This window comes from Pezoporus wallicus, unplaced genomic scaffold (assembly GCF_028554395.1).
Source record: "Pezoporus wallicus isolate ANWC-B61680 ecotype Strahan unplaced genomic scaffold, APGP_CSIRO_Pwel_v1 contig_2384, whole genome shotgun sequence".
Classification (NCBI taxonomy): domain Eukaryota; kingdom Metazoa; phylum Chordata; class Aves; order Psittaciformes; family Psittacidae; genus Pezoporus; species Pezoporus wallicus.
The window spans coordinates 2,474,673-2,494,162 of NW_026640488.1; the positions used below are offsets into that span (position 1 = coordinate 2,474,673).

Genomic DNA, 19,490 nt, shown 5'->3' on the forward strand with positions numbered 1-19,490 from the left:
CATCTTGTTACACGCTGGGGATTCAATTTATTGAATGAAAAAAAAAGTGGAGAACAAAACAAAGCTGAAAACTACACTATTGCTCCCCATGATAAGAACAGATAATTGCAATGTATCTTTTAAATTATACTTGATATTTTCAAAGCAGTTTACATGCATAGACTGAACCAAAGATAGCTGGTCATATGTGCATTGCAATTACTGACTGGCATATTGCTATGAGTGTTTTCCCCATCGTTAATTATGTGTTGCTTCCTGGCGTAGTAGTTTGAAACCTAAAAGTATTGTGCTATTCTGAATGATGCAGTAATACAAATGTAAAACAGATCTAAATATCTGTACTGCTTTTGCACATAAATACATCAACAATATTTCAAACGAAGAAACCCAGAAAGCATGCACCAAAAGCTTATCGCTTATATGCAGGTTAATCTAATGTTCTTCTCATCACTGTGGTTTGGGTATTCAGGTAGATGTTTATTGACCTCAGAGGGATGCAGTTTTGTATCACAGAATCTGAATTACTACCAATGAAAAAATCATTTTGAAGTTTATAGATATTACTGGTATTTCCTCTCAAAACAGAAATGCCCTCTCATCTCTTTTGAATTGAACACAATGTAATTAAAATAAATGCTTGAATATAAATTCCATTTATATTATAAAATGTGTTATGAAATTTAGTTGTGGCTTCAAGCAAAAAACCTTAACCAAATGAAAAAACAGGACTGTTGCAACCTAAGAGTTTTTAATCAATGGTGGGCCATAGCATTTGGCCTCAATCCGTATCTGAGCTCAAACCACTAAGACTTTAACTTATCACAAATACACGGGATAATCTAAGATTCTACCAAGACCCTATTTTGAATTAATGAATAACTGCCTATTTGATCAGCAAGGCTTAGTTGATACACATTAAAGACAGGGTAGGTAACTGCCATTACTTCCTATTTTTTACAAGGTTTGTCTTGACTTTCATAGTATTTATTTTATTTTTATGATCTTTACAGAAAAACTGGGGATAGAGAAGATTTTGAAAAAATAATCAGTGATCATGCTAATGCAGCAGGTAATATAATCTCATTTAATAATATGTATAAAAACACATATATATATTATTGTCTCGGTTTCAGCTATCATGTATATAAAATAACATATGTATATATAAATTAGGGTTGCTACTAAGAAATAATTTCCTCCATGTAAGGGCTTCAGTGATGCTGGCAACACAGAGGCTGAACTGGGATCTCTGCAACTAACAGTTTCCCAAGTTTGAGATGCCATAGAATCATCTACCCCTAAAACCCAACATCTAGAAGGAGTTGAAACATATATTCAGTAGTAAGTTACAGTCTTACACTGATCCTTTTCTTCTGAACGACTGTAGTCTGTTGGAAGAGAACTGCTGTAATTTGCAATACGGAACTCTCTGGCTACATCTGTAATAGTAAATTAACATTTCCAGGAAACGGAAACATGGGTTTTTGTACACTTGAACTGTTAAGCTGGTCCTGGCACGCAGTTGGCCTGTGACAGATAACACTTTTCCAAATGATTCCCAGTAACAGTTGGGGAGTTGGAAAATTCCCAACCATCAGTCTGCTTGCAGCTGTGCTGTTAAAACAAATTTTCTAGCAAAAATGTGAGCTGTGCTGTGCCAACTGGCCTCAGTGTCCCAGAGTATTCCTAGGGTCATTTAATTTATTGGATCAGGCATAGTACTTGTATCTGTGTGGGTGCACAGATCCTATTTTATTCTTCCTTTGTGTTCTTGTTTTAAGTTTTTAAATTCTTATTTTAATTTTTTATATTGAGGTAAGGGAACTGGGTTAAATCCTGTGCCAAAATGTGCATTCGTTCTGTCTACATCTTGACAAAGAACATGAGTCTTGGATCTTTCCAAACTACAGCCTGTTGTCTCCCTGTTATGCGGACACCACGAGTATGTCTTTGGTTACAGCAGGACTCCTAAAAGAGAGGGCCCTCAGGTGACCTTGCTGGATCAGGGAAGGATATTGCTAATTTGATTTGGTCTAGTGGAGGTTAGCCTGCGATTCAGTGTGATGAGTGCAGTTCTGACTAAAATGTGATTCCATGCAGGTGTTCCTGTGGAGACTCTACGGGAATCCCTTGGTGAAGAGCTATTCAAAATATGCTATGAAGAGGATGAACACATATTAGGTGTTATTGGAGGAACCCTTAAGGACTTCTTGAATAGTTTCACCACTCTGCTGAAGCAGAGTGGCCACAGCCAAGAAGCAGGAAAAAAGGACAGACTTGAAGATGCTTCCATATTATGCCTGGAGAAAGATCAGGACTTCTTAAATGTGTATTATTTCTTTCCTAAGAAAATCACAAGTCTTATTCTATCTGGTATTATTAAAGCGGCAGCTCATGTTTTATATGAAACTGAGGTGGAAGTGATGCTCATGCCTCCTTGTTTCCATAATGACTGCACTGAGTTTGCTAATCAGCCTTATTTGCTGTACTCTATACAAGTCAAAAGTACAAAACCTTCCTTATCTCCATGTAAACCACAGTCTTCACTTGTGATTCCTGCCTCTATGTTCTGTAAGACTTTCCCATTTCATTTTATGTTCGACAAGGATATGTCAGTTCTTCAGATTGGAAATGGGATAAAAAGACTTTTGACCAGGCGAGAACTTCAAGCTAAGCCCAATTTTGAAGAGTATTTTGAAATTCTTACCCCGAAAGTAAGCTGCACGTTTAGTGGAATAATGACAATGCTAAATATGCAGTTTACTGTAAGAGTCAGAAGATGGGATAATACTGATATGAAATCATCCATGGTAAGAGACTTTTTATAATCATTACTTCTGTGAGAAGTTTGGTTTCTACAGGTAAGAGTGAAAATAGCCACTGAACATAGTGCACTTTGCATTGTTTACATACAATACAACTGAAGAACAGTGATTTATTGAGCGCCGTAATGTAATTCAGCTTGTGAAGCGAATATTCAGTCAAAACTCTGCTTTAGGACAAGTAAAATCTGACTGTTAACTTGATTTTATAAAAAAAAAATACTGAGATTAAGTCAGTAAATTGAGATAAAGCAAATGACAGGCTATGCTGTTGAGAATAAGGGCATTTCCAACACAAAGGCAGTGGCAGGGAAAGCTTTCCCAAAGTGCCCCTCAATCATGTGGAAACAACAGTTCTGTAGTTTGGGGAAAGATGTAGGCATTTCTTGTGCTCATTCACCCTTTGGTATTTTGGCAGCTTTGATATTTTGATGTTTTCATCAGAAACAATCACCAAAGGTCCCACTTAGTTTCAGCTGATGGGATTACTTGCTTTCTGCTGAAGCTGGGTCTGTGGCAAATGACCTGGGACAGTAAAAAATATTGAATATTCAATGACTGGTTTTATTCATCACTGCCTCTCAGATGAATTCCATCTTATATACACCTGAGGTACTCCAGGATGAATTAGCTGTTCAGTCTCAGCACTGCAAGAATTTAAATGAAGAACAGTAATAAAGGTTTCACTCAGTTATTACTGAAGTGGGAAAAAATGTAGCACTGAACAGTTACTTTGTCTCAGATCCATTTCTGCACTAGGAAACAGTTTAATGATTACAAGGGGTAGTAGACTCTGAGTTCCTTTTGCATGTATTTAAATCCACAAATCTCTGTTAGCATGTAACAGGTTTTCTTGAAAAAATGATCTTTCAAGCAACGTTAAGCAGAGCTTTGCAGCACCTTGCGCATTACACAACTGAATACAGAAGGGACATATAAACACTTCACACAAAATATTTTGCTTTTTTTAGATGATTAAAATGGGGTATTTCTGCCATTTATGCCTTTAGTTTTAAATTGCAGCGAGTACTGAACATCCTGTGATAAAACTGAAGCAGATTTTCTCACTGTATCTTACAAAGAAAGTAGTGCATGAACGAAACTACTAGAGCTATTAGCAGAAATTGAGAGGCCACTATAGTCATTAACAGTTTATCAGTTGGTGAAAATACACAAAATTCTTTTTGTTTTTCTTTCCTTCCTGAGCTAAAACGGATACTGATACTCAAACACAATTAGATGTTTAAGTTGTGGTCTTAACTTTCGTACCAGAAGGCTCAAGCAAAATAAACTTATTTGATAGCCCTATGATTTAGCACCCTATGTTTTCTCTTAAGCCACTAACTGAAAATATAGGGACTATGGACCAGTCTCATTTTCCTAGGTTTAAGACAAATGTATTTCTTCTAAAACTTGTTTCTAAACCACTGCCATGCATGTTTTGCATGAATTCTTGTTTTTTTAACTGTTTCAGGTAATGGATCTTAAAGGGCAGATGATCTATATTTTTGAATCCAGTGCCATCCTATTCCTGGGATCTCCTTGTGTGGATAGACTAGAAGATTTTACAGGACGTGGATTGTACCTCTCAGATATTCCCATTCACAATGCATTGAGAGATGTTGTTCTGATAGGGGAGCAGGCCAGAGCTCAGGATGGACTAAAGAAGAGGTTAGGAAAGCTAAAGGCAACCCTTGAGCAGGCCCATCAAGCCCTTGAAGAAGAAAAGAAGAAGACCGTAGATCTTCTGTTTTCAATTTTTCCTGGAGAGGTTGCTCAGCAGCTGTGGCAGGGACAAGTTGTGCAAGCCAAGAAATTTAGTAATGTCACAATGCTTTTCTCTGACATTGTGGGATTCACTGCCATCTGTTCCCAGTGCTCACCTATGCAGGTTATCACCATGCTTAATGAGCTGTATACCCGCTTTGATTACCAATGTGGAGAGCTAGATGTCTACAAGGTACACAATTTATTTCATTTCTATGGGATTCTAGGGCAGAAAGGGAAATGGAAGACTAAACTGGACAAAGGACAATAGAAGTCCAAAATTTATTTCCCCTAACCATCATTATAAAAAAAGACATTTAAGAGATCTAATAAAAAAAATAATCAACAGAATCAGCCGTTAAAGGAAAGCATTTTAGCAAACAATAAATACAAGTTGTGTAATTTTTTCCTTTTGAATGATATTGCAGGATTTGGGCAGGACTTAAATCAGCAGAACAAATAAGACCCAGTCAATATGTAGGTACAATTCTTACTGAACCCACAGACTATTCCGTTACGTGTCACAGTCTAACAGCAGGGAACAAAGAGCCTTGGGTGGCAGTTTTAGTGGGAGGTGTCCCTGCCCATGGCAGGGGGGGTTGGAACTAGATGATCTTAAGGTCCTTTCCAACCATAACTATTCTATGATTCTATGCCTGTTTTAGGTTGAGACTATTGGAGATGCCTACTGTGTCGCTGGAGGTTTACACAAAGAAAGTGAAACACATGCTGTTCAAATAGCGCTGATGGCCCTGAAGATGATGGAGCTGTCAGATGAGGTGGTGTCTCCCCATGGGGAACCTATCAAGGTCATATATTTTATTCTGTTTTATATGGTTAAAGTAGCCATTTTTGTTTGTTTAGTTGCTATTCGGGTTTTTGTCTTGAGGAAATTTCTTGTCATTGCATTAACTCAGACACATTTGGGAATCAAGTGTGTACGACTGGAGAAGCTGATCTTTTGAGTTACATGAATTAAAGTTTTGTGGAAGGGTAAAGATGAAACAAAGATCTGAAAATCAATCCAAAAAACTTGAATGCAGTGAAATTAACAGGTGCACACTGACGTGCTGCAGTTCTTCTCTCATTAGCAGTAAGTTTTCAAGTGGCATGGAATATTCTGTTACATTTTCTAATGAGAAGATTAATCCTCTCTCAGAATTAGACCCAGTGAGAATATCTAAGTGTTGAGGTAACAGGTATAAAGACGAATCATCAAAGACCTGTTCTGACTGCACTAATCCACACGTCTTTAAAGGATTCTGTTGCTATTCTTGTTTTACAGCCAGATACTGAGCCACCATTACTATAAGGTAATGGTGTTAGTGCTGTTAAAGCCAAGTGTTAGTTTCAGTGGTAGTTATATTTGTGGCTTCCTTTCAATGAAGACATATACATCTACTGAGCTTTTGATGTAGGTTCGCCTCTCACTGAGAAAAAGAAGAGAAAAGCCTATAAATGATGTGGACATTCTTCTGAGTTAAAATATCCTGCAGTAGGGTCCTATTATTTTTAATACAGGTGTCTCAGTTCATTATGTCTTTCTTTCATTTGCTCATTTTTAACATTTATCTGTTCATTTGTTCATTTAGAAAACTTCAGGCTTCTTTGATTTTAGGTTAAGGAATATTTGTATTCCAAGACAAAGAAAATGATTATTAAGAGGATTACACACTCTACATCTATCACAGAGAACAGCAGTATTATATTATAAATAAATGTTGTTCTTTTTGTATTTCACAATATCAAATTGTTAAGCTTAAGAAATCTGGAAACATCTTGACAATATTATAGTATGTTTATAATTTCCATGAAAAAGCTACCTCTGTAATTTTGAATGAGGAATGCTATTACATTTTTTAATAAAATAGGGAGAAAAAAAAATTGTATAAGTACTTACTGTAAGCTTCGTAAAGAAAACTGAAGCTTTCTGGTTTTAACAAAAGCATGCATCTGTTTTAATGAAATGCATTATGAAAGCATTAGTTGTTTTGCAAAGCACAAAATATATCACACAGTCTACTGTCATTTTATGTATCAGTTGTCAAAGAAAAAGGCGTGACTGCAAACCGCTTAGTTTAAATCAGACTTGTATATCGATGTACATTATTTCAGCTATCTTTGCTGTGTGGGTGGATTTTGCTTTTGTTGCAGGCTTTTCTGCTTTTCACTTAAAATTAGAAATTGTGAATTCTTCATAATGATATGATAGTCTCTTAGTATGTAAAAGTAGCACATGTAGTATATGTGCAAGCTTCCTGACATCTTGCCATTATTGTGTCAGAGTGCTATTCTGAAAAAAAAACATGTCTACATCTGTATAATGCGCATAAGAAAAGGAGCACATCTCAAAAAAAGGAACCTAAAAACACAGAATGTAGCACCAGCTAAGCAAAACTCAAAAATCTGAGTATGAGTTACAATGAAGAGGTATCAAAATGTTTCAGCTACTGTATAATTAATTATCAAAAGTCCATACCCAGGGATTGGGATTTACTGTTTGTGTGAGCTTGTCAATAGAGTTCAGTTGGAACTACAGCATATATATATTGTCTTTACTATTCCCTAAGATTTGTTTTTCTGACCTTAACAGCGAAGCAAGTACTATTCATTAACTGTCGCCAGTTTAACAACATTGTATCATGTAATTCCTCCCAGGAAAGCATCCAAGTATTATAGTAATTCCTACTGATATTTCCACGTCAATATACTGCCACAGAGACCAGCATTATCACAGTCATATCAGGTGAAGGATTACATAATATAAATGCAAAAAGCAAGGTAAACTTCAAGCTGTTTCCTCTCCACAAGCAGTGGTGACCAGAATACAGACATTTTAAGGAGACTGTACTAGCTCAATGTATATTAGTAGCTCATTATATTTTTTTAATAGAGGATGGATTTATAAAACTGTCTTTAACCATTGTGTTTTGCTTAATAATGCTATTTTGTGTCTTTTATTTAAAGATGCGCATTGGCCTTCATTCTGGATCTGTCTTTGCTGGAGTTGTTGGGGTTAAAATGCCCCGTTATTGCCTTTTTGGAAACAATGTAACCCTTGCCAATAAGTTTGAATCTTGCAGTATACCTAGAAAAATAAATGTCAGCCCAACAACTTACAGGTACAGTGCTTCATATCTGTAAAATGTCCATCTGAAGTTGTTACTGTAATAGTTCATTATCTTCCTTCTCTTCTCCCCGCCCCCGCCCCAAGTACTGCTGTTTTCCTTTTTCTCTGATTGCTCATGAATGCACCATGATTATTTTCAGTCAGAATCCAATCAGCAGCACCAAGAAAAAAGGTGAAACAAAAGCTGATACTTCTTTATTTTTTGATGTTATATTTAAGATAAATGGGCTGTCCAGGCCAGTTTTTCTTCTTACCCTGCAGCTGCATACCTCTTGCCTTCCCCCCCCCCCCACTATTGTTGGCTCCTTTTTGAGCTCTGTGGCTTTCAATGTGAACTGGAAGCCAAACTAGCTGCAAGTGCCCTTGAGAATACAACCTAGCTGAAGAGCTGTTAAACATAACCCTACACATTTTCATTCTCTTTTAGTCAGGGAAGATGAATTCATAGGTTGCAATGAATCAGCCATGCCACGGCTTAGTTTATAAGGGTCTTGATCTCAACTGAGTTTAAGCTTTTTAGTATGGACCTTCAGCTGTACTATCACAGAATCATAGAATGGTTTGGATTGGAAGGGACCTTAAAGATCATCTAGTTCCAAATACCTGCCATGAGCAAGGACACCCTCCACTAAACCAGGTTGCTCAGAGCCCCCATCCAATGTGTCCTGGAACACTTCTAGGGATGGGGAAGCAACAACTTCACCAGTTGTGGCAGACACAACTACTCCAGTGACTCACCACCCTCATAGTGAAGAACTTCTTCCTAATATCTTATGTAAACCTTTCAGTTTAAAGCCATTCTCCCTAGTCCTGTCACTACATGCCCACTGAGATCAGAAATTTTTAGTAATGTGTACTATATAATTATGAAGACAGCTAGCAGGCTCTCCCATGGGAAATACAGCATCTCTCCTTTAGACACTTTGTCCACACATGACATGCTTATAACTTGTGGCATAAGTAGGTTTCTGCATGGCTGCGTATTCATCTCAAGAGAATATTTGAAATTAGTGTACTGTTGAAATTCATTCTCTGAGCCCCTAGAAAATAGAAAACTATTATTATCATGGTATGTTTGTTTTTTTTCCCTGAGCGAATGATGTGTTAACCTCCTTCTTGTTGAGTGGTTGTTTTTTTTTTTTCATTTTGATTCCTTCACCAGTTCTAAACACATATTGAAAACATTATGGCACCTTGCACAGTTCCTGTATATTGCAGTAATTGTTTGGAAACTTAAATACCAGATACGAGCATCTTATGTTGTGGGTTTGTTATATAAGTTACGGGTAACTTAGATACCAGTCATGGGTATTTATCCCTACAGATTAACAATTTGTGTTTCAGATATAGAATACCACTGGGTTTACTGGGTGCATATGTTTAAAAGCAAAATTGTTAGAACTAGCAAGAGGATCTGAATAGATCTGAATAGTTAATAAGCTTTTCAATATTTCATTAGTTGAAACATTAATTAAGGTGCCAGTTTATGTGCAAATGTGAGCTAGCTTTCAGTACCAAATAATTTTTGAAAGCATTTACAACAAACAGCACCTATGTGGAAAGCATTGACAAGACAAAAAGAAGAGGCAATATTCCTGTGTGTGCTGGTATAAGTTAATAGGCTATCAAGATTACCAGGTAAACAGGGCGGGTGGTAGTGTTGATGGTGTTATATTTTCAGTAAATAACTTACAAATTTTAAATTAGATTCTGCCCCGACTTTCATGAAGGATTACTGAATGTCTGTACTTGTAATTACAGTTAGTGACTGATTCATTTTTAATCAGGAGGACTTGTCTTTATTCTAGGATGTTAAAGGAATATCCAGGTTTTGTGTTCACGCCTCGCTCAAGAGAAGAGCTTCCACCTAATTTTCCCAGTGATATCCCTGGAATTTGCTATTTTCTGGATGCTTATATTCAAGAAGCAAACTCACAGACTTGGTTTCCAAAAAGAGATATGGGAGATGGCAATGCCAATTTTTTGGGTGAGGAAACAGGAATAGACTAAACTGTATATTCGCAAGTGTATAAAATAAATTTATAAATATTTTGATTTTTTTTAATAAATTGAATTTTTTTTAAAATGTATGAAACATGAAAGCACTTTAGGTTGTTAACACCTGAAAGCCAGTATTAAAATTTCAAGAAGTATGTCACTGACTACTTTTTATTTTTCCTTTGCATAAGGAAGATAGTCACTGAAATAATATTGCAACTTCACTGTTGAAAGTGCTACTAAAAACTACATTTTCCCTGTGGTAATTTGTAAGTGCTGTGTAACAACTCTTGGTTTTCTCTGTGCTGAGGATTCTAGATGTATTGTACATGCAGTGTGTCAGGAAATGTAATGTACAAGTGATGCAGCCAAATGCAGTGTTGTGAGCTGGTGCTTATCAATGACTATTCAAATGTATTTTCTTAGTGATTCCATAAGAAAATATCCATTGCTGTCATTGCTATTACATACTCCTTCCAGTGCATCTTTTGGGCCCCATCGTAGAAGCTGCTGACATCTAACACTGATCAGAGTCAATATGTTGAGGGTGCTCAGCATCTTCTGGATCAGGCTGCTAATTGTAGCTAATACATATATATATATATATATCTAGCAGAGTTGCTGCTTACTGTTTCATGAACTTTGTGTATAAAATGAATATAGATTAAAACACTGTATAATCATACTAAAGTTTCTGTAATCATCGAACAATATTTTAGTTCTTGGGGTTTTTAAATTACTTTAAAAAATAATATCCACTTGCTATTATGTATTAGAGCAATAAATGGTTTCTTTTTGTTGTAATTTAAATTTGAAATGCTTAAAAAGATATGTAATAAAACATGCTTTGGAGTGTTTACTTCGAAAGGAAATTTCAGTGGGACTGTATAAAATGGAACAGAAGCACACTAGTTTAAAGCTATGAGCTTTATTCAAGGACAGCAATGTGGGTATGACATGTTATTGAAATTCCTATGGTATACTTACTTTAAAGATGCCAAGGAAATCTACATGTAAACAAAAATGCTTTAAAACGTATGAACACATATTGCAAACTTGGAACGTGAGTGGAGAACTCTCAAGGGTCTGCCTCAAGAACAGGCGGAGTAGAGTTAGTTGCAAGTTCTGAGTTTAGGATTCTGCCTCTCAGACTAGCAGATCCGTATGCACAGAAATTTCTCTGATCCCAGCTGCAGGGTGAGGAACTGCTCTGCTTACATACATACAAATATTTCCAGTAGCTTCAAATATTATTAGTTATTATTCTAACCTCTTAAACTCTTGGGTTCAGACATATCAAGCCATAAAAGTCTTTCTTCAAGCTAGTTGCCACTTAATCAGATTTTGCTCTCTGCATATTTACAGGGAGCAATTACATTAGACTAAGGTGCCGTTCTGTTTGTTTTCTGAACTTGTCTGGTTCATTCTGAAGCTTGATATACTGTTTTGTGTCAGTTTCTTATTTGAGTGTTTTATCTGAGTAGAAACTCATACAGAACATGTACCATCTCACACAGAACAGGTACCATTAAAGGCTTGGGGAAAAATTCTGATAATGAACTAGCACAAAGAACATTTTAAAAGAATATTTTCATTCAGATTTCCTGTAGTCAGCATTTGAACAAAACTTGAAACATTGAATCCTGCTATTGCTTGAGGTCTCCTATATCCCACCAACACACTTAGAAATAATTTTTTGACACAAAAATGGAACCTGAAAGTCTATACATTACATATATACCCATCTCTCTCTTGAACACAACATACATATACATGCACATATATAAGCAGATGCATTTGTAACATTTTTAACAGCAGTGTTTCAAGGAAACAAGAACTATGCAAATCTTGGCAAGTGATCTTTGCAGTATTATTTTGGTTGGAAAATTCTGTTCTATTGACATAAATACCCAGAGGCAAGTAGCAGTCCCATGGGGCTACTCCTGGATTTTAAAATGTCAGAGTATTTGAGTACTGACTCTTCAGTAAGCTCATATGTTAAGCCAGTAATGACTGAAGTCAGTAGGAATTTATCCATCCCCATCAACTGTTGAATGCTGAAAAACAAATAGGTTTTTAAATAAAAAAAAACCTTTCTTTCTTCATATCTACCGAATGGGAGGGACTCTTAGTAGTGAATTTCGTTCTGTCCCTAGGAAAGAATATTGCTGGACTGGATGATGTCCCTTTGTCATTCAGTAGGATGTCCTTGACACCTTCCTAAGTATATATTTGTAAAATTAGATGTGCCCTAGGCCAAAGAGAGTGAATTAATAATTTTGTATTAATGCAGATAACTGATCTGATTACAGATCAAATTCATCTTCCAACATTAGTTTTTATATCTATTTTTTTAATACACACTAGGCTACATTACCAGCTAGGATAGAATTGCTGTAGAAATCTTTTTAAATTTACTTTTTTTGTTTTTTCTGAAAAGTTCCGAATATTCCCATGTTTACTACTTCAGCCTTATTTCAGAGAAGAAACTGGATAAAGCACTTACGTGTACACATAAAGCAACTTACTTGAATCTCAAGGAAGTAAGTAGGATTTAGGCATGGATTTAAGGCAATGATTCAAAAAGTGCTTTAAAATGTACTTGTGTTCAGACTCATTCTGCAAAAAAACCCACAAGTCTATGTTTAGCTTTAAGCATAACTTTAGAATGTAGGTCTCACTGAAGCTGCTCCTCTGTTTTAAGTCTTTTGCTGAATGAATATGTATCTAATAAGGGATAATTATTTTCAACTAATCTTTTCACTTGGATCTTCAATGTCCTTTCACTTTTTAAGTAATCTTTTCACTTAAAGTCAGTGGAAAAAAAGGAATCAGACAGTAAGAAAATCTCTGAGATAAAGAAAAGGAAGGCAATTTAAATTCTGCTGTACTGGGAGATTTTGCAAGGAAATAAACCAGTTGTTTTTTAACTGATGGATAGTAGTATGTTGTACATTATTGTACAACAATTGTACAACAAAATTGTATTTGGATGCAATGCTGTTTATATAAGCATACAATTACCTTAGTATTATGTCCAGAAGCAGTTTTGTTACTATATGAATTTTTATTTTACCTTTATTTTATTAGTTCATGAAGATTCTGAGGGGCTGATTCCATCACTATGTGATGGAAGATAGATTTTGTCATAGTGCAATTACTTTGCCAAAGGTGTTCATGGCCCTTGAAAGAAATAACAAGTGGGACCGTTGAATCTTAACAGTGACATAGTGAAAGTAAAAGCTATAGCAAAAGAATTCAAATGAATTTATTTTGTTTATATTTATTTTAGCAGGCAAGTCCTGGTAAGATTTCAGGGAGATGCTGAAAAGAAACTCTCATTGCTGGTGTCTGAGGAAGTGCAATTAGTGTGGAGCTGATGGTTTCTTTCTGAACTACTGTGTAAAACCAAAGTAAACAAAGTCACAGAAACTGATAGAACAGTGAAGTGCACAGATAATAGAGCCCCAGGACAGATCTACATTTTCCCGTGAAATCTGACAAAGGAAGAATTCAGACCTCACCCAAAATCCAGTTTATTTCTCCCATCATTTTCTTCTGCATTCTCTGCAGAAATGGCTGCAACAGATAGTACAGGAGGTCGAATCAGTATTTCCAGCTGAAGGCCACCATAATTAAGGGGAATTTCTCCTCAATCTTGGCAAGAGGACCATTTTTCAAACCCCACCCATCCTATAACCTAGCAGGCTGTAGCTCCTCCCAATATTTGTGCCTGCTCATTGTTCTGCAAAAACAGTGGAAGGGAAGTTTTTGTTTCCTGCTACAGCAATAATTTTTGTGGCTATTTGCCCTATAGCAAAGAACCATGTTGCTGTCAAAGTCCTGTTCCAGTTTATCAGAAGTCAGCTTGGCAGGAACCAAACTTAACTTTGAGGCTGTTTCTGAAGTGAAAGCTAGGACTTTCTTTTCTACCTCTTAAAGAAGTCTGCAAGATGTGTGTGACAACAGTCTTTAGATACCTCTAAAACCATCTCCCATGGTACGGCTGCTCACAAATACATACGAAGGAAATACTCAGATATAAACTTTTTTTTTTTTTTAATTTCCTAATCCATTCATATGAGTTAAATCACAGTTCTTTTCTGCCAAGCAAAGGCAGAGAGTAAAACTCACTGTCTTACATTACTCAGCATTGTTCTGATTATGAAGCATAAGATGGAAGATAGTCAGCGGTTCCAGAACTACTGCTACATTGAGGTGCAGTGGTTTAAAGATCCATACTCTCCCAAAAACAAACAGTATGATCTGAATGTTAAACATGTACTTAGGCTAGAACATGAAACTGCAGAGCCAGTTGAAGAAATAATAAACTGTGAAAAAATCTCAGACAAAGTAAAGAACCTTATAAAGTTTTGTGTCTCATCTGCTTTTGGTGGTTAAAGTGAAGTCAAGTTTAGCCAGTTGTTTCCTAATATAAGTGGAAATAACCACAGTGCTTTGTAGCACCATTATAAGCCTCCTTCAAAGATCTGTGCTGAAATTATTTCCCATCTTCTAAGCAGTAAAAAGTTACAAATTCTTGTGCCCCTACACCAAGAACTGCCATGTTTATATGATTATCCTGAAAGCATGTTAATAGGAAATAACCCAGAGGAACACATGCTGTAACATCCCAAGGATGTGAAAGGGGGCAGATTAAGTCATAGATACACTTTCACTCTTCTGAATTTTTCAGCCTGAACAAAACCTGCCAAAGAAAATATCAAGGACAGTAACATTCCCAGGAGCTTTGGAGTACAAGCCTAGAAAAATCAACAGAAGTCTTTTCACTGATTGCAGAAGGTATTGGGGAAGATTTGGATATATGATTAGTTGGCTCTACATTGCTAAGATTACATTCACCTTACAGGAATGGGCAGAGCCCACAGAGTTTCTCAAGTCTGCACAGGTTATGGCATTACAGAACAGCACTGACACATTGAGGATTGTTTCAGTCAAAGCTTGACAATATCAGTATTGGAAGATGAATGTAATGGCATAGTGAAATAGTGTGTAGTGGTACAGTAGTGTCCTGGGTTCAGCAGTAGCAGTCATTTTTCTCCTTCTTGGTAGCTGGTGCAGTGTAGTGTTTGACTTTCAGCTCGGGAACAGAGCTGATAGAGATGTTTTGGTTTGGCCAAGGACTTTGTGAGCCTCATGCTCTGCCAGGGAGGAGGGGAAGCCAGGAAGAAGCAGAGAGAGGACACCTGACCCAAACTGACCAAAGAGGTATTCCATACCACAGCACGTCATGCCCAGGAGGTAACTGGGAGTGAGCCGGAAGGGCTGGTGCACTGCGAGGTTGGAGGAGGTATGGGTCGGCACTTGGTTGGGCTGGGGGTGTGAGTTATCTGTCGGCGGGTGGTGAGGTGTTGTATTCTCTTCCCTTGTTATTTCCTTTATCATTGTTATTATTGGTGGTAGCAGCAGTGATTTGTGTTATACCTTAGTTACTGGGCTGTTCTTATCTCAACCCGTGGGAGTTGCATTCTTTTTGACTCTCCTCTCTGTCCCTCTGGGAGTAGGGGGAGGGCAAGAAGAGGGGGTGAAGTGAGTGAACGAGTTGTCTGGTTTGGTTTAAACCAAATAATGAATCTTTCTGAAGTGATCTTAAGGGAATTTCTCTGTACCTGAGAAGTATTACTATTACAATACCAAATGTCAAGTCTCAGACCATTACAATTCGAAACAGATAACTAGAAAATACCCATAGTTCAGTTTGATGTCAGTAAAGTAACTCCATCTTCAGTAAGTGAAATCCAGCAATACCATGTGAGGCAACATTTTTATTCAGGATTACGGTAACGATATAAACTGTAAAAGCAAAGTCCAAAGTAAAAAATGCATCTTATTACAGTACTTTGTTTTATAGTGCTCGTGTATTAATGCAAGCCATATTAAACTGAATGTAGATGTTCTTGGCCAGCTAGTTGTTTTCCCAAAGTTATTGTCTCTGCAACTGCTCTTTCATACACAATAAAAGGATCTCATGCTACTCTTTGTTTTCATGGATCTCACCAAGAATTTCCAGATGAAGCTAGCATCTCAAATCAGGAAAAAATATGTATACCACCACTTAAAAAGTACAGCAGTTGTTTTCTTCCTGTAATGAGTGACTGCAACTCTTTTGGCTTTCTGATGGCCAGTGCAGGAAACTCCTCATGAGAAACATGTTCAGGAAGACACAAAGTGGTGAAGCTGCCTGGTAGGATTTCAGTTACAAAAATAACTTTCTAAAAGGCTCCTTTCCATTTCATACACATCCCAGCTGTGGCTAGTGTCACGGCTACCCTCCCACTCCTGAATACCAAAAAGAATCTTGAGCAGCAAGATCAGAAGCTGTACCTAGTGTATGAGGGCTCCAAAATGGAAATGAGACTGTGTGCTATAATGAACAAGCTGCATGCTTTATGGAAGTGTATCAGATAGAGTCCAAATGGTTGCATTATGTGCATGATGCATGTGACCTAGCAGTACTGATAATGATAGGGTTAGGCCTTGAAAAGCATAGCCCATATGTAGTTTATCTTATTGACTTAGATCCTTTCCTTCAGCCGAAACAAAATCTTGCCTAAGACCTACCAGATAGTCTTGATTCACAGGCATCTGGAATGGAGGCAATCCCCTCTCAGCAAATCACTTTGTTGAATTCTTTAATTCACCATCTTCCAAATGTTTAAAGGGGATCCCTGTTTTAGAAAATAAATCAATCATTGTCTGCATTAATTCTGCCCATGCTGGTTTCAGTTCACATTTTACAAATCTCTCCTGGGATGCTGGAACTTCCACTTGTATTGCAATGGTTTAAAGGCAAGAGCAACCTGCAAAGGCAACCTACCAAGCCTGAACCAAAACAGAGGAAGAAAGGGAATTTCACAATTAACCTTTGCAGATATCAGCACTTTTTCAAAGTATCAGTAACAAGAAATTGTCAGGATAATCCACTTTCTGGAAACTGTACCCCAAAATTATTTTATATAATCTCTCTAGTATTATATGAGCATGAGGATTTACCCCATATACAGACTAAACAAGCAGATCCCCTTGAAAGTTATGAAGAATGGAAATGTTAACACTGATTCTCAATCCAGTCTTCTTGTTTCCTGCCTGGGATGTGCTGTCAGGACTTCCTTGACAATTTGTGTTCTCAAAACTGTTTTATAGGTATGTGAAGAGGAAGACTACACAACATCAGAGGGCAAAACTCCCAGGCGTTGTCTTAGATCTTCCAGTAGTGTAAATTCACTACCACCAGTAGGCACACAAAGATTACAAAGCACATGTAACAACAACATTTGTATTATAGGATATGGTTTCCCACTTTTCCAAAACTTCCTTGCTACCAAATCAGAAAAGCAGACGGAGACCTGATGTACTTGAACCCGAGTTAATTGGTGACTAGCTGACCCCTTCTCAGGTATGGGGAAAAATAGCCTTTTGTCTGGTTTCAGCAACATGATTTATTGTATCATTTCTGTTGCCAATTTCTTGGAGATTTAAGAGATTCTTAGAGATTTCATCTCTTAGCTTTTGTCTGGTTTTCTACGCAGGCATCTTCAACCAGTTGCTTGGTTATTCTTTCCTAGAAATTTTCTTTCCTCCTTTCAAAATTAGCACACTATTTCTATGGTTTTAACTGGTTACATTGAAACTTTTGTTCTGGGTCATTCTTTAAAAAATGTTGAATTGGTTTTCCCAGTAGATTGGGAATGTGTTAAACTCAGTAGAATTATTATACCTATATGACCCAAAAGCAGGATTTCCTGCTACTGTTCTTGGAGATGATGTTTGCCAAATTTCTAATGGTTATCCACCCGTAATCTGTCTCCTCACTTATGAGCAATTTTAACAGATCTTGACACAGATTTGAAAGTTCACCAAGCAACACATGAGATTTTAGAAGATTTTAAAAGCTGTCATTTGTTAACTTATTTACATGGAAGTTCCAACACACATACTCCATTTTCACATTTTTACCTTTTTTTTTCATGAACTATGTCAATAGTTCAAATTTTAAAATTATTTTGCACTATCTTAGTAAAGTCTGAACTTTTGCAATTTTACTTATATCTAGAATCCATCTGGATAAATTAGCATCTATGGCTCTACTGACTTGATGTACCAAGGTCTCTGCCCAAGAGCTACTTCAGCAGTAGTCCATCACATATTTATGTCATAATGCTTCTAGATAATGTCATTACCTCTTGAACATATTTTGATTCTTTTAAGTTATAAAAAAAACCCAGCAGTCTCCATAGTATTTTTATTTCATGCACTGAGATCCAGTCTTTGGATGGTACAAAGAGCTCTAAACTAAATGCGTTCTTCAAGTGCTGCATAATAGAATAGTTAGGGTCGGAAAGGACCTTAAGATCATATAGTTCTAACCCCCCTGCCATGGGCAGGGACACCTCACACTAAACCATGTCCCAAGGCTTTGTCCAACATGACCTTGAACACTGCCAGGGATGGAGCATTCACAACTTCCCTGGCCAACCCATTCCAGTGCCTCACCACCCTGACAGTAAAGAATTTCCTCCTTATATCCAATCTAAACTTCCCCTGTTTAAGTTTTAATCAGTTACCCCTTGTCCTATCACTACAGTCTCTAATATACTCCATCCCCAGCATCCCTATGGCTCCCCTTCAGACACTGGAAGGCTGCTATGAGGTCTCCACGCAGCCTTCTCTTCTCCAGGCTGAACAGCCGCAACTTTCTCAGTTTATCTTCATACAGGAGGTTATGTTTTTTGTTCTGTGTATATGATAACATATGACGACAGTGGGTTATATCTGAACTGTCTTTGGCATGTTGTCAGCAATCCTCTGCTCAAAACCTCCTGTCGTAACGGTCATATCTTACTTGGAGAACCCTTTCAGAATCCATACACAGCGAGTTATTGATAATGCAGTGTTTGTTCACAGTGGCTACTGACAAGGAGTCAACAATGCAGCCCCACCCACCAAATATTAATGAAAGCAGTTGTTATCATGCTTTCGACTTCATCTGCATTTGAAGAAATGAATGCACAGAAACAGAATGCCTGAAATAATTTTCACTGATTCACAGAATACCAGTTGGAAGGGACCCCGAGGATCATTTGCTCTAACTTTTCTAGGCAAATCATGACCTAGTCTAGGTGGCCCAGCGCCCTGTTCAGCCAATCTTTTGCCCCTCAGATTCTTCACTTTTTAGGGTGCATTTATTTCCCCAAAAGCTAAGAGGTTGCACTGGGATATGAACAACTGAGGAAGCATTATCTGTTCCTGCAAACACAACCACTGCAAAGGGCACTGACACCAGAGCACACGTTGCCCTACACATAGCTAGCTAACCACTATGAACCTGCATTTTGATATACTTTCTGCTTCAGTGTCAGCCGACTCCCAACGACTCCAGCTGGAAAAAAGCATCTGGGAAATCCTTTTGATGCTAGGAAACTCTTAAGTCAGATGTTCAAAGGGTTCCCCTCTGAGGCGAGCATCGGGAAAGAATAGCCGAGAGGGATGTGCGTATTCCCTAGGCCTGTCCCTCCTTCCCTCTCCCCCACACGCCAGCCCCAGACTACAGCTAACGCCGTTATCCCGCCGCCCTCAGCACCCGAGGGCTCATCCCGCCCAGCCGCAACAGCAGCGGCCCCGCCCGCGGCCCCGGGCCCCTCAGGCCCGCCGCTCCCATTGCCCCGCGCCCAGCCCCCGCCGCGCCGCCGCATCCCCAAACCCAGGCTACCCGCAGTCCCGCCTCAGCCTCTGATTGGAGGACAACACCGCTG

General features: G+C 37.8%; 1 protein-coding gene and 1 long non-coding RNA gene across 3 annotated transcripts in view; both read left to right on the plus strand.

The window, feature by feature from the left end:
- The window catches only part of GUCY1A1 (guanylate cyclase 1 soluble subunit alpha 1), a 35,161-nt gene extending 24,770 nt beyond the window's left edge, over positions 1 to 10,391 (plus strand). For both annotated transcript variants that reach the window (XM_057419157.1, XM_057419158.1), the window contains 6 exons: positions 1,011 to 1,069; positions 2,101 to 2,810; positions 4,297 to 4,782; positions 5,255 to 5,398; positions 7,557 to 7,711; positions 9,528 to 10,391. In XM_057419157.1, coding sequence (XP_057275140.1) covers positions 1,011 to 1,069; positions 2,101 to 2,810; positions 4,297 to 4,782; positions 5,255 to 5,398; positions 7,557 to 7,711; positions 9,528 to 9,729 — 1,756 coding nt within the window. In that variant the 3' untranslated portion in view covers positions 9,730 to 10,391. The remainder of the gene's footprint in view (positions 1 to 1,010; positions 1,070 to 2,100; positions 2,811 to 4,296; positions 4,783 to 5,254; positions 5,399 to 7,556; positions 7,712 to 9,527) is intronic.
- LOC130604569 (uncharacterized) overlaps positions 1 to 19,490 on the plus strand; it is a 185,844-nt gene that overhangs the window by 69,412 nt on the left and 96,942 nt on the right. The window lies entirely within an intron of this gene.